General features: G+C 38.0%; 1 protein-coding gene across 14 annotated transcripts in view; it reads left to right on the plus strand.

Moving 5' to 3' along the window:
* LOC118080205 (teneurin-2) overlaps positions 1 to 16,655 on the plus strand; it is a 475,640-nt gene that overhangs the window by 333,155 nt on the left and 125,830 nt on the right. For all 14 annotated transcript variants that reach the window (XM_088661757.1, XM_088661752.1, XM_088661761.1 and 11 more), the window contains 2 exons: positions 5,625 to 5,830; positions 13,344 to 13,539. In XM_088661757.1, coding sequence (XP_088517883.1) covers positions 5,625 to 5,830; positions 13,344 to 13,539 — 402 coding nt within the window. The remainder of the gene's footprint in view (positions 1 to 5,624; positions 5,831 to 13,343; positions 13,540 to 16,655) is intronic.

The following is a 16,655-nucleotide window of genomic DNA, read 5'->3' on the forward strand; positions in this document are numbered from 1 at the left end:
ATACTTATTTCACTCATTATAATGCACTTCAATCTCTGACTTTTGTCTTCTGGGTTTCTGGGGTTTTTTGTGTTGTTATTCTGTCTCTCACAGCTACAATAAACCTACCATTAAAATTATGGACTGGGCATTTCTTCGTCAGAGAGCAAACGGGCAAATTTAGCAGGGGATCAAATACTTTCCCCCCTCACTGTATATATACTTACACGTGCATAAGATTTGCAGTGCTTTAGTTCTAGAAACAAAGTAGATCAGACTGGATATGAGTTTATTTAATGGCAATGTTGCAGCCTGGTTGTATGTATGTGTTACACACTGTTCCAATCTCCAAGTGGTGTGAAACTCAAAGGGTTCCAGGCACCTTTATGATATACGATGGAGAGGTTCACAGCATTAACACCCTATTCCAGGAAATTGAATCCTTGCTTAGATTTTAACATTTACTAGATCCAGGAATTAATAGCGTCTTGGTATGTAGCCTAACCCCACCGTCAAAAAACTCATGTTTTATCTACTGTTTCATGCCTAGGTCTGAGCTGTTAGTACTCTTTCTGCCTGTCTAGTCACACTCTACTGGACTCTCCCTCCCTCCCTCCCTCTCTTTCTCTTTCTCTTTCTTTCTCTCTAACACACACATACACATATACACATACATCATGGGAGCAGCCTTCCCCCCATGTATGTTTATTTTAGTATTTTGACCATCTGAAATGTGTTCTTTTCTTCTACATTAAAAAAACCCCTGTTAGTATTCATTTAGAGCATGTAAGTTTATATTGCAGCTTTGGGGAGAGGCACTTTTTTAGTTCTAGGAAGTAAAGCAATAGTTATTACAGGAGAATGTAGACTCAGCAGAACTATAAGCAAATGCTATTAGCAGAATTTATTGACAGCTCAAAACTGTATCATGTATGGCATGGACTGTATTAATAGACAATGAAATACAAGTCTTCTGAGCCCTTCTAAGAGTTCAAATGATCCCTGGGCTATTTGCACTGCCTACAGAATTAATGGGAATGAAGTGTGATGTCTTACAAAATACTCAGTATTCACTTTTATTTGCTACAGATATAAATATGTGATGCAGAATAATCTCTAAAGCAGATTTATGAAGGCGTACTTTGTAACTTTTGTTAAATTTTACAGGTACTCTTGTAGGGACTTCATTTCTATAACCTACATTGCAGCATTTTTTATCATTTCAGTTTTAGATGAGCTAAGTCTAAGGAGACATGTTCAAAACTGATTTGCCTCTAATGCTTGTAGGAGACTCTACTATTTTAAATTGTATTTCCTTTTAATTGATTGAAATATTTGGAATTTGTTCCTGAGTTGTGCACTGCCTAATTATACACAATTCCATAGAATTATAACATTTGAATGTGATGTAAAATTGATTAGTTTAACATCACCATGAAAAAAGGATGATAACTCGTGTAGCTAACCAATTTGGTCCATTATTCCTAAAGTATAGCCTCTCCACTGCAGTAACAAGAAGTATGAAATATGCAAGTATGAGGCTACTACAGTGGTCTTTCCATCACAGACTTCAACTTCTGCTATGTAGCCTTCCACTTTAAAACACCTGTTACTTTTGCAGAAGGAGTAAGATGTTCTAGAGCCCAAAGCTAAGTTTTTCAGAGAGCTTCTTACTAACTGCACTGCAGTTTGGTTCATGCTTATGAAATATTCAGATAAGGAAAGTGAAAACAAAGTTAATTAATTCTGCAAATACTCCTTACTATGCAAGTAAGCTGAAGGCACATGATATATTTATATTCCACCATTTCAGTATAGGGGACATTTTTCAGTTACTACAATGCCATTTGCATATCACATCTTTAATGTGCCAGTATGCCTCAATTAAAGAGAAAACATATCATAATGAAACATACAAGCCAATAATTGATAATATGGAAGGGCATACAGTAGACAAAAAAGAAAGAAACAAGTTCTTTTAAAAACATCTTCCTGTCTTTGCACTGTGACAGTGTCCATAGGTGAAATGCTGTCACTGCACTGGTATAGTATTTGAATGGGATCTATTCATATAAAATTTAACATTTGTAGGATCAAATTGCACAGTCAAGTGAGCCGGTTTGGCTTACTTGCATAGAACTTGAAATCTCTGTGATGCAATGGGTCAGTTCATCTGTCTGTTAACCAGGTTGGTGGTTCGAGCCCACCCAGGAACAGCTGTGGGCAGGATTCATGCATTGCAGAGGATTGGACTAGATGACACTCAAGGTCTCTTCCAACTCTATGATTCATATGGATAAACCCTGTTCAAAAACTATACCCATGTGGGGGTGACTTGAGTGGTGAAGGTGGCGACAGGCATCTCCAATGGTCTCCCTCGCTGCAAATGGGAAAAGTTAGGGTAGATTGGTTTGGTTTATAAGACAATGTTATATATTCATTTTGCTAGCTAATGTTTCACAGTAAACTGGTAGAACAAAGAATCAGAGATTCTGTCCTCTTGTCCTACCTATCAAAAGGTATCCATGGGGTCATATTTGGGCTCAATTTCCAAAGCATTGCCAATGGCTTGGCAGTGGTGTTTTGCTGCCCTCTTAGCCCAGCCCACTGCTGTGATCTTACAGCAACCCTTCAAGCATTCATGTAGGGTTGACTTAGGCTTTTGTGGCTTAAGCCAACTAGAGTCCATTTTCATCTTGGGAGTAGAGATCAACAAAGCTTAGCAGAGAAAGGGAAACTGTAGGGCAGATGTTTGTTGACTTACTGCTGAATATCTTGTGCATATATCGTGGTCCTCTTACTAGGTTCAGGAGCAGATAATGTGATCTGTTACCCACAATAGAGGTGTGTCAATCCAAATAAAAACGGTATCATTTTATTTAAAGTTAAAATCTGGACATGTTTTTAACCCATAGAAACTTACTCAGTGGATTATATTCTCCCCATACCCCTCCAAACAACAGAATTGTATGGCACCTTAAATTATGCCTTAATTATGCCTTAAGCTTTTATTTCTTACATTGACATAAGATTCTGTGTTGTTTTTGAACAAATAGTAAAGATGTTATGTTTTTGTTATTTGACTCATTGCTTGGTAGTTACAAGATTAGGAAAAGCTTTGTCTTAATTGAAGGATGAAATCTGCATCAATTTGTAAATGCATGGCACTTCTTACATTCTTAAGTGATAGATGCAAATTACACCTTTTCTATTTCCCAATATTCTAGCCTTTCTATCCATCACTACCACTGACTGATGTGCTACCCTTAGTACGTTGTCATGCTCTTGATAGTTAGTATTTCTCTTTTTATTATGAGTATGCCAATACCTGGTTATGTTGCTTGGTTTCTCAGTGTGTGCAAGGTACTTACAGATCCTCAGATGAAAGGCAGTGCTTGTAGAAAGGATCATTGTTCCATTATGAATCTTCACTTGATACCTCTTGCGGATGATGAGTTTCTCAGGCATACCCACATAGGCATGTTGCTTGACATTACATTAATCCCATTTGTTTCATTTGTAGCCAACATGCTCTTGTGATTCTCTTTGCCTTTGCCTTTTATTTGTCCTCGGATATTGTTGAAGACCCATTAACCTAGAAAATTCAAAAAAGACACAGCTTATTAAAAACTGTTATTCAAAGATTAACAATGTTCAGTCAAAGCATTCTCTTACCATGTAAAGACATTGGCAACAGAATATGTTTAAATGGCTTTTCATTACATGCAAGTGTAAGCCTCAAGAGCACAGGCAATTTGGAATTTAAAATTGAAAACTTGTTGCAGTGGTAATTACATTTAAAGACAATGGATGCAGAGGATATGTTTTGGTACTTACTTGGATTATACACACTTCCCTGCCACATTGTTATGCCCTTGTTGAAAGTGCTGTCTCTCAAAGATAATATTTGGCAAAAATTATGACAGATTTTGGCAAACTGATTCAACTCCAGAGGTGTAACTATATCCTAGATGTGTGTTCTTATACAGGTGCAAATTTATCTAAACCATATTTGTGATCATGTCAACATATCAGATTTAACAATCTGAATTAAAAAACTTATAGTGATATAAACTTCTATAAATATTCTTATAAATATGCATTAGAAGGGTAGAGAAAAGCTTCCATTTTATCACATACTTTAAAGCAGCTGGATAGCTAAAACTGAAATAAGATTCACAATCTTGAAATACTTTCATTTTATTTTAGTTAAGATTTCTACCCAGTCCCTCCTCATTGCCTCTGAAAATCTTAACACATGTGCAACTCTGTATTGGGAGAGGTGTTCCTGAGCTCCAATTTTTTAAGCAACACTTTGAATTGGATCGAGTAACATATATGTAGTTAGTAGAGATCTCATAGAATCAAAGTAAATAAGATAAGCTGGTCTACTTAACAATCTGGCAGTAATATTCTGCAATAACGGACAATACTGCATGCAGGAGTACCCTGAAGCTATACAACTGCCCAAGTCACCAAATTAAATTGAATTGCAGAAGCTCCAATATACACAATATTTGTTCTCCTAACTTATGGAATTAATTGTTGAAAGATGTGACTTTCAGTCAAGGTTCTTTAAATCATTAGACAAATATTGGGATGGTTGTTGCCTTTGTGCCACATTTGTGAGCTGCTTTGGAGTACCTGGTTGTCATGTCAAAGATGGTTCTGCATGAAATGAAATGATCCAGCAAGGCAGTTCTTATGTCCTCATGGTTATATTACCACACACCAATAATGAACAAAAAGATCCAATCTAAAGGCGACAAAATTATGCAGACAAAATCATGAAGCCAGACCTACCTCATGTTGCGTTGCTGAAAAGACAAATAATGGGTGATGCTCTTATTTATTTTATTTAAAAATATTTTTCTACCACTCTTCATCCAAAATCTCACAGTTTTCCCAGGTGCAGTCCAAAGTTGCTTGTCAGAAGTTGTTTGTCAAGAATCAGCAAGGGGGTTTTAACTATATTGGAGATAATTTTAGTTTTCAGCTGGTCAAGTTCCAAGCAACATGAGCCTTTAGAAAACAATACATTTGGTTTCATTCTAATCTTATATTTAGAGAAGCAAATCTAAAATTATTGGACAAGGTTTTTCTTTTTTAATAGTTTGATTGTTTACGAACTTGCTTGGTATTTGACATATGATGAATAAAATTCCTCAATCAGTGAATTTACATTGAAATTACCCCCTTCCTTTCCCTTTTGAAATTACTGCCTTACTTTCCCATGTGGATTTATTTTTATATCCCATTCACATTAGGATGTTGAAAAGGCTGGAAGGAGCTTTTAATGTGCTTAGCTGCCTCTCTGCTCTTATTATGTTTGATCAGTAAAGAGCAATCATGAAATTAAAAATGGGAGAGGAAGCTGTATGCAAGATTTCAGAAGCCCCAGGGAGCAAGTTTATAGCTTTCTAAGAAGCAGATTCTCACACTTACACTGAAATAACTCTATTGAAAGCAGTGTATTTTCACTACTTTTTTTTTTTAAAAAAAGATGGGTTGATAAATTAGTCTTGTCAATTAAGTTTTGCTTTGACGTCTAAGATTGCCACACAGTTTCATCTTAAATGAGACTGCTAAATATATAGCTATTTGAATCTGACTTTCATCTGCTTTTATTGGCTCTTGTCTTCCAGGACCTTGGGCCTCTAGAAACAACAGCATAGATAGCGGGGAGGCAGAGGTCGGACGGAGGGTCACTCAGGAAGTACCACAAGGAGTATTCTGGCGGTCACAAATCCATATCACACAGCCACAATTCCTGAAATTCAATATCTCATTAGGGAAGGATGCCCTTTTTGCGGTATACATAAGAAGAGGACTGCCACCTTCACATGTCCAGGTATTGTATGAAGATGTTTCATGGGGGAAAGTGTTAGTGATTATTTTAATTTTTGGTGGGATTTTGTTCTGAGATCTGGAGATACAGAGTTTCTGAAAGAATTTTGTGAGTGTCCCTGCCTCCACTTCATTTTATTGGCTGCTACTTGTAGGAGTGAGGAAATTCAGCAGTACAATAACCCACCAAGTTGTTTTGTATTACTAGACTTTGCTGTGAATGGAGAAGAAAGGGAATGTACAGAACTACTGTTTTCTGCAAAAGCTTTGCATTTTCCATAACATTTCTTGTCTGAGTGAGCTTCTGCAGAACATATGGAATAATATCTGTGTCCTAGGTTGCCTTGCTGTGTGTTAATTTATAGTAGCATTCATATGGATGCAGCTCTTCTACATTTTCATCATTTTGGATGTTCTTAGTTTAAAGAGAGAATTACCAGGTGAAAATTCCGTTCCATCCCCTTAACATAGCTCAAACACAGCAGATCCATAAGGCACATTCTATCCTGGGATTTTACTTTATTGTTGTCTTGAATAAGTTTTTAAATCCACAAATCTTGGCTTAAGCTTTCTCTTGAGTGAGCTTTTTCCCAGCAGGATCCTACAGCTCAAGCATTCCCCAGACAAAAGCTTCAATTCTTCTTTTATTCTGGCTTGAGTTAACAATATTCACCTATTTCAATAACCAAAAATTATGCACTAACTTTCTGCACAGCTATAAAGCTTGACAATAGGGTAACTCAACTGAGCAGGATCCATCGATTGCTTAATGTGATTCTAGAAACAAACCGTCAGCCTGTTCCATATCAAAATGAAAGGAGCAATAAAAGCTCCCCCCTTTTTATATCTCACTAGATTAATAGAAATAATCTGAATTTGACATTGGATGTTGCCCTAAAGTTAAAATTGAAAACACCATGTTCCTTCAGTTTAAAAATGTGATCTGTGAAAAGAGCGTAAAACTTTACTTGACAGTTCATCACTGATGAGTGCTGATATGCCAAAGCAAGTCGAATCCTTTGTGGGAACAAGTCAATAATCAGAAAATTAGGTACATGATTAACCTGAGACTACGAAGACTCAGATCCTGTCTGAGAGCTCCAATGAGATTGAAACTTCTCTGTATTACTGTTTAGCAAATATTCCAAGAGCCTAGTTTAGTCAGTCAAACTGATTGAGCTGTATACTTGTTCAGAATATGTTTTGCAATTCTGTGGATAGGGAATAGTGTTTCAGAGGGGCAGCAAACTTCCATAAATGCTGGCTTGCAATGCTTGTGAGCTTAACATAAAAGAATGCAGTGTTAACTCAGGCAAATTGGTCTCTGTCAAGTGGCAAATTATAAAATATTTGGTAAACATTTTGCCCCCCCCCCCCATGTGAAGGGGCTGTCAGGAGGAGTGAGTGTTCTTATAATAATGTTTAATGGTAAGCTGTAGGTACAATATTATTTAGCTGAGTGTCATTCGTGAGTAGCTAAGGACCAGGTGGCAAGTTTGTGCTGAATTCCAAACTGCCATTTCCCAGTGCATTTTAGACTGTGGGATATGTTGGTGAGACTTCCGAAGGATATGTTGGTGAGAAAGATATTTTATAGTAAGTTTTGCTAAACTTTCTTACAAGGTAACCACACTAAAAAGTTAGAAAATTGTTTATTTGTCATTATAGAAAGAAACAGTATGAGGTGCCCTGAGGTAATTTCCCTATGAACATTTGCATGATAGTAAAGGGAGTAGAAATAGCAAGGGAGAAAAAGAGAGGTAGTGAAAGGGAAGGAATCCATTGACTAAGAGAAAGCTCTAGATAATACTTACCCTTTAGAGACACTTCAGAGATTCAAAGAACATAGCAAAAGAAGAGAGATCACAATGCTTCTCCTTTTTTACTTTTGGTGTTGCATGGGACTTGCAGTATCTCCATGGGAAAACTTTTTTTGCTTCTTCTTTGAAGGTTCAAACTACTTCTTAGGAACTTGCCTTGCTTGCATATGCTTCGCTCACTGTATTCTTTTGTAATTAGCATTTGACACTTCAAAAACACAGACAAATAATAACAGAACCCATTAAATGCAGCATGAAGGCATACATTCCAAGAAGTGGGGGGAATGCAAAACTGAATAATTCCAAGATGCAACACTCAACACTTCATAGGAGCATCAAGGACAACTTCACCTCAAAACCAAGGAAGCACTGCATCCAATTGCATTTGCTTCTGTTATATCAACAGCTTCTCTGTGAGGAGCAGGATAGACAAGATTGCAAATAAAAGGCTGGTGAAGAGAAAAATAAGTGTTAGACAAGAAAATTCTCTGTAACAAGCCTATGCCTGAAGTGGAGGGGGTGGGGGTGAGGAAGCTGGATGGTTTAGAAGTGGGAGGAAAAGAGGAAGTACAGTAGAACAGTTCAGCCTTATGTTCACCTGAAAGGAAGTGGCATGGCTATATTTTAGTTTGAAAAAGAAGTAGGATGTCAACCCATCCTATCCAGCCTTACTTTGAGTTGCTATAACAATTCGGAGTTACTTTTTTTTAAAAAAATTATTGCACAAAGCATAGGAAGGGGCCTTTTTATTGGTTTACAGGATCTGGGTTTGTTATAACAGGAGTGGGGAGATATGTGGTGCTCCAGATGTTGGGATCAGATAGAATAATAGAGTTGGAGGGGACCATGAGGATCATCTAGTCCAACCTCCTACAATGGAGGAATATTCAGCTGTTCCATACGGGGATCGAAGATGTAGCCTTTGGTTATCAGCACAAACTGAGCTATCCAGGCTAAATTTGTTAGACTTCAGCTTCTATCAGCCTAAGCCAGCATAGCCAATGCTCAAGGATGATGGGAGTTGTCGTCCAAGAACACCTGAAGGGCCACAGGTTCCATAACTGCTTTACAACAATGCTTATCATTTTTGTTTCTATACGGTGGCTCTTTCTGTTTACAGATCCATTCTTTCCTGAGTTCTTTTTGAGTTTGAGATGTCTAGAATGGTCAGTGCTCAACATTTTCAAAGACCTCTATGCTGAGTGGGTAGAATCTGCACAGTTTCTTCCTGATTAGCAGCAATGCTGTCAACTGTCTTTCGTGGCCCACATCTTACACTTTTATCTGTCTATACATGGCTTTAGGGAGAATGTGACATTTTCAGCAAGAACATTTTGTAAAAACAATTCATTTTAATAGTGCACTATATCAGATCAATAGAGCTGAAAAATGCAAAGCAATGAGCCAAGTGACCAAGTGGTAAAGCAGAATTAGACCTAGGATTTTTGTCTGGGGCTGGTTTGCTCTAACAGGAAAGTATTATTTGATTTAAGTAGTTAGCTATAATTTGTGCAGCACCTCAAATGAGAAAAAGTCAGCTCATCCCTGCTCCCCCACCCCCATTTTGTAGTATCATCATAATACTTCTCTGTTAAAAAAAACCATATAGAAATTCAAAACATTGCCAGTTATCATAGGATACATTAAAGGAATTTTCTTCATACTCGTTAAACTGCTCACATGACAGTGTAATGCTGTTAAGAGGTAACTCAAGTAAGATTACAGGTCAGGTTCTGCAAGTATCGATTGGTCCAAAACTTTATTTGTTACTGGTATTATTTAATTTATTACTGGTGTCATGAAAGCTTTCCCTTTTTGTTTGAGTAAACTGCTCTGATGAACAACTAAACATGGAACAGAGACAACAAAATATACAAGACACTGTGCAAGCATGTTACCTTTCCCCAGGGCTCTGTTGTATACATAAATTAAACAGGCATTTTCAGTGGGTCAACTCTAATGGCTTATCTGTTTAACAATAGTGTTGCACTTCTAGTTGTGGAATGAGACCAGGTCCCTGCAGCTACAGCCACTTCAAACCATTTTAGCTCCTCTGTGTGCTGTTCCTCTTCGATCCTACCAACTGCTGAGCCTGCCTGCTGTCTGAGATAGAATCAGTATCAGACACAGGGGAGGCAGAAGAGTCTGCCAACACAATCCAAGCAGAGCAGCATGTTGCCAGTGAGAAATGTCAGCTTTTATTGCTACACTGTTCTGTGTTGACCCTCAGTGAGCAAACCTTCCAAAGAGCAATAAACTTTGTTTTTCCAAGGGTGTTATCCCAATCAGGATATTTTCCAAAAGGCTAATGACTGTGTCTTTAACCTCTCTCTCCTCAACCTCCTCTTGACAGCTAGGTTTAAATAACATTTGTCAAAGACACTAGACTGAGGGGCTGATAAAAGCCTTTGTGCTTTTTATTTTTCATAGCAATGTATATGTTGGATTCAACCTTTTAGTTCTACTGTGCTCTCCTAAGACATAGTTGTAACTGAAGTGATAAACCTGTGACTTGGCTGTTTCATTTCAGGCTGTAGGTGGGAATTCACATGATTGCATGCTCCTTCATAAACCACCATCACCACCAAAAATTCTGCATAGGCAGTTTCTTATGTGAATAGATTTTTGTATGGAGGAGCACTCAATCATATAAGCTCCACCTGTGCTCTGAAGTAGTCCAGCATACACCCAGAGTTATAATTTCAGTGGTAACAAAGCTTAAGAATATTAGCCATATTTACATTTGAGTCACTAGTGGGTCTTCTATTTCTATGAGCAAAGCACCTGGCACATGTTTGGCATCTAGAAGAAAACCTCTGAGAACCTTTTCATTTTGTTATTGAAAGCAGTTTCATAATTCTAGAGGAGGGTGACCCTCATTTTTTGGAAAATAAATACTTTACTAAATCAAGATTTAATAATTATTTAGCAAAACTCACTTTGCAATATAATGATTAGTTTTCATAATGGAGGCATATTAAAGATTCAAGGCAAGCACCTTCCAAATGACTCATCCTTTTATATGAAATCTATTTGGTTTGTGCATGCCAGTGTTAAGGGACCCATAGTTATGGTAACTTAATATTGAGTGCATACATCTTTCTTTCAGACACATCCATCTATCTCTATCAGCAGCTAGAGAGATAAATGTGCCTGACAAGACAAATTTTCATTGGGAACTATTACAATATTTGATATGTTTGTGTATAGATCATAAGACTGTATCCATAAAAGGGCTTTAAAGGCTATCAAGCTGCCATATACTCACATTCTCACATATTGATGATAAAGAAGTCTGTACCAATCTATATGGAATTATGCCCAAGATGAGGGAACAGGTTTTGTTCAATCAAGTTCAGAGCATTATACATCTCATTTAAGACATACTCCATTCCTCAAACAATTTGGGTGGGATGTTATCATCAGCCTACAATTATTGGTTACCAGATATTTCTGCTTGCTATTTCTGGTTTTATTAGTTTCATATTGATACTATTTATTCAAATAAGGGTACCTTTATTTGATGTGGACTATTGGTACAGACTTGTTTCAAATGAGTTCCTAAGCAATTGGTCTCCATTAGAATTCCTGTTGTTGTGCCCAACTGGGTTGCAATGGGTTATATAGCTGCCTTACAATACTCTTGATTCAGGTAGGTAGCCATGTTGGTCTGACGCAGTTGAAATAAATTAAAAAATTGTCCAGTAGCACCTTAATGACCAACTAAGTTTGTTTCAGAACAAACTTAGTTGGTCTCAAAGGTGCTACTGGACAATTTTTTAATTTTATTTATTTATTACAATACTCATGTGAGCTAAATGGTTAAAGACTAGTGTCCAATGTTAAATTTGACCTGAGGCAATGCTGTTTCTCAGCTACCCAGCTTATCAGGATACCATGCAGGATAAGCTAGTTGATACCACCACACCAGCATAGGAATGTCCCAGTGATGATGCAGGAATGCTAACCAAGATTTCATAATCTCATTTCCCTCCAATGACATGAAAATACAGGTAGTCAAAGAGCATTTCATCAATGTGTGCCTCAGATTCCAGGAGGAATTCTAATTCTGATTCTCCTAGGAGCAGGTGCAACTTCAATTGAATGTAAACAAGTTTAAAGAGATGTACACTGGGGCAAAAGAATAATAATTCCATATATACATCCATGGGCTCAGAACTGGCAGTGACTGACTAGGAACAATATCTTGAGGTTGTAGTGGATAGCTTGATGAAGATTGCAACCTAGTGTGAGGCAGCTGTGAAAAAGGCAAATTCCATGTTAGGGATCATTAAGAAAGTGGTTGAAAATAACACTGCCAATATACGGTAATAATGCTCTTATGCAAATCTATGTTGTGAGCACACTTTGAATACTGCATACAGTTCACTGCATGTTAAAAAGGATATTGTAGAGCTGGAGAAGGTTCAGAGAATAGCAACCAAAATGTTCAAGGTGGGTAGAGTAACTCCCTTGTGATGGAAGGTTACAACATTTGCAGCTGGTGTAGAGGAAGTGGATAGGGAAAGGTTTTTCTTTCTCTCCCATAATACTTGGGGGACATTCAAGTAAGCTGAATGTTGGAAGATTCAGGACAGTCAAAAGAAAGTACTTCTTCGCACAGCACATAGTTAAAGTATGGAATTCACTCCTGCAAGATTTTGTAATGGCCACCAACTAGGATGGTTTAAAAGAGGATTAAACAAATTCAACTTAGAATTACTCAGAGTGCACCTGTAATGAAAATAATTGTTAGACCCACTAATTTCAATAGATCAACTCTTGAGTAATACCACCCAATAACTTCATTTCCACATTGCTCTGCATTCTGGGAGTGAGTTATAGTAGTAGAGTATCCATAGTAATATAAAAGTGAAAAAATGTAGTTTATATTGTAAAAAACTGGCCTGTAAAAGTTATTGGGATTTTTTTTTAAATAAAAAAATAGTACCATATAAAGCTGCCTATTTCTCCTTTCTTATTGTGTATTTATTTATTCCAGGCAGCATTGGAAGGAGGTGCCAACCATTAGTACAGTGAAAATAAAGGCATGAAATACTGAACAGTATTAGTACTTTCTGAGCACAATTCACAGTGTTAGTGTGGACCTTTAAAGCTCTTAACTGATTCGGCCCTATATACCTGAAGGAGCATCTCCGCCCCCATCGTTCAGCTTGGACACAGAGGTCCAGCTTCGAGGCCCTTCTGGTGGTTCCCTCATTGAGAGAAGTTACAGGGAACCAGGCAGAGGGCCTTCTCGGTAGTGGCATCCGCCCTGTGGAATGCCATCCATCAGTAATAAATAATTATATGACCTTCCATAGACATCTGAAAGCAGCTCTGTATCAGGAAGTTTTTAATGTGTGATATACTATTGTGTTTTTTTAAACAGTCAAACCTCCGTTTACGTAACCCTCTGGTTATGTAAACTTTGGGAGTATTTTACTGGGTTTCGCTGCGCATGCCCAAAAGCGGTCCTCAGGTTGTGGAAACCTTGGGATCCGACCAGACCTCTGGAACGGATCCCGCCCGCAAACGGGTGTACCACTGTATTCTGTTGGAAGCCACCCAGAATGACTGGGGCAACCCAGTCAGATGGGTGGGGTACAAGAAATGATGATGATGATAATTAATAATAACACCACCACCAATTTAAATTTATAATGAAATGCCTTTCCCTGATCTTCTATCCGATAGTATGACTTCATGGAGCGTTTGGATGGGAAAGAGAAATGGAGTGTGGTGGAATCTCCACGAGAACGCCGGAGCATCCAGACTCTCGTCCAGAATGAAGCTGTATTTGTTCAGTACTTGGATGTGGGGTCCTGGCACCTTGCCTTTTACAATGATGGAAAGGATAAAGAAGTCGTGTCTTTCAATACTGTTATTTTGGGTATGTATGCCTTGGCTGTGGACTCTGTGATTGGTTGGCTGTAAGATGTGGAAAAGATGCTCAGGGTGAAATTTTAAACAAATTTACCTGGGAAGATACTTTATTGAACTCAGTATAGTCAGGGACTGCATAATTTTAATAAATACAAATTTAGCAATCATGCTTGAATCTAAGGGGGGAATGACAGACCTGCCTCAGATCAGACACTGTAAACTATAACACAAAGAAAAAGCATTAATAATTTATTTGGTCATGCTTTTTCTTTGTGTTATAGTTTACAGTATCTGATAATAAATATAACTTCCTTTTTTGAGGGCTGTGATGGTGGATATGGGAGGGTTATTGGGTTGTTCTTGTTATATGTTGAATATGTATTTTGTGTTTTTATATTGTGATTTTATCCGGTGACCTGTGGGTATAGGACAGTATACAAATTTAATAAATAATAAATATTGCACTAAGGACCGCCTTACCTGCTGCTTGGTACCTCTGGTACCAGCATGGCTGTGGGAGCCACTTCATTTGCAGTCAGCTCTACTGACCACAGGGCTTGTGGGCTTTTCAACCAATCACATGCAAGTTGGGGGGGCAGGCGGTTTTGGAGCAGACCAGAGGGAAAACATCTGTCCTTCGGTCTGTTTGCACTAAGGATAGTCTTTAATATAGTACAATACACATAATTTTTAAAATCAACAAAATTAGATGGAAATTCTCTGTATAAATTTGAGGAAATGTTGCTATTAAGAAAGATTGTTTGGGCTTTCCTGACAGTATAACTCTTCAAATTTTCCCAGAAACAGGAAATAGCCAAGAAGTAGGTTGTAATAACAGAATATACATATGTGTGCATGCAAACACATTTTGTTCTGTTGGCATCCGTCTGTCTCAAGAGACAATGGAGTGTGGCTCTGGGGCTGAAGCCAAATTGCTGCAGACTGTTGTGGCTGCAGAAATTGGTAACTCGTAACTGCTGCCTTCCATGCAGAAGGCATGGGACACAAGGCTGAGCAGGGCATATAGAGGTCCTGGGCTGCCCAGGCAACAAGACCCTGCCTCTCAGCCTTGCTGATGTGGTTCAAGGGAAAGCAGAGCAATGCATTTGTCTTCACTGCAGGAGTTGCCAGAAGGAGGCAAGTAAGACACCATCCTACTTTCATGGACACCTCACTCCGGTTTGTGTAGGGCTTACTCCTTAGCCCATTCTTCTCCTGAAGATGTCCTGTAAGGCAGTGGGTACAGATTTTTCCTTTAGGTTTCCTCCTGAAAAACCACAAATGAGTATGGCTGCAATGCAACAGAGGTTTGGTTTTCCTTCTCTTAGATGGGCTATCTTCCCAGTTTGATGAGCCCCATCTGGTCCTCATTTCCCTCTACAGCACATGTAGTGACTGCCTTCGTGACTGTTGGACCTGCTGTTGGTCTCATCCACTCAATCCACTGAAGCTTGTATTTGCATGCAGGGAAAGTCCCAAACTCACCAAGGGTTTAAGACCCATTGGTTACCCGCACCTGGTTTAGCCAGCCAGTCAAATCCAGTCCTGGGGTGGGTCCGCTGTCACATGCTGACAGCTTCTAGAAGCTACAGGTGAGAGCTGAATGCAGGGTGGGGACTAAAGGTAGACAAACTACCCCTGAGGGAGAATGATGTGTCCATCTCCAGAGATGCTACTGCTCCGCTAAGACCCCATACACCCCTTGCAAACACATAATTGAGATATATACAGTATACACCTTGCCACAATAGACACAAATGCCCAACGTGCCAAAGATATCCTAGTAAAGCATGTTCGGTAGCTTGCAACATTTTCGTCTATATAGCTTGGTCTGAAAGTGTTGCTAGAAATGAAGTACAGTTTATGAGAAAGTCGAAGGTAATAGGTGTAATAGTTAGGTAGAAGTCTTGATGGTGCAATGATAGTAATTGGCCTGAAATGTGAAGAAAAGAACAGTCTTTTATTCAGTTCAGAGGTTCTTTGACACATATCTATTATGAGAACTTTCAGCATCGAGACAGATTGAGAGGTCTGAAATCTTGACCAAGATGAAATAGAAGAAAAAATGCCAAAGTCAACCAGATATTCTCATACTAAATACACAGAAGATCTGAATACAGTATATAGGAATATTATTCAACACATGAGAGAACTAGAAAAAGTTTACAGCCAGTTTATATAATTCCTATCAAGTACTGTAAATAATGTTCAAAAATGCTGATGATGATTATTGGCAATGCCCTTTTTACTACATGGTTTATTTTTTGTCTTACTACATGGTTTTCGGTTTATTACATGGTTTGCTTTTTGTCATTTCAATTGGTATATAATTTCAGAAGATTGAACAATAGCAGTAGTACTTTTTTTGCTCTTTACATTTTACAGAAGTATATAAATTATTTGTGTCTGTACAAGCACACAAGCATAAGTTCATAAAGTACATTGCACTTTTATTCAGCCCTATTCAATTACGATCCACACAGTTGTAATCATGTGGACAGGGAGACTCAACACTGTTGCTCTGCTCCCTCCACCAGCCACAAATTAGGAAAATACTTATAGCTGGGAAGCCTACCATACAGATTTGGAACCCTGATAACTTATATTTAAATTATGATACAATTTTAAAATCTGACAATACTATGTCAGCAGCAAAATACTGAACTGATGATATAGTAGCTGATTCTGTATTCCATTGCCAATTTTTTGACAGGACATTTTCTTTCAGAGTACTAGGAAGCAAATTGAATTCTGGAATCTCTGTAGAGTCTACCAACAGAACCTCCTTATGGGTTTTTTCCCTAAATATTTTCAGTACTTCTGCAAATCTTGTCCCTGCTATTTTGGCTACATAAACAGCTGCACTCACAAGTCTAAATATGAGACATACAAGGAATGACACGAAGGGTGAAATGAAAAGCTTTTGAAAAAGTGAAAAGTATTGCCAGAGGTAGTAATCTAAAATATGACCTCATATTAAGATGAGATACAAAATACTCTCAGCAATAACTCTTATGTAGTATGCAGCTGTCCCATTGAATTCCTTCAGACTTTTTTTCTGAATAGACATGATAAGATTCCATTGTAAAAAGAAGGGTTGTACTTTCAGCGTTTTCTAAATGT

The sequence above is a fragment of the Zootoca vivipara genome, chromosome 2, assembly GCF_965207765.1.
Source record: "Zootoca vivipara chromosome 2, rZooViv2.hap1.1, whole genome shotgun sequence".
NCBI classification, from domain to species: Eukaryota; Metazoa; Chordata; class Lepidosauria; order Squamata; family Lacertidae; genus Zootoca; species Zootoca vivipara.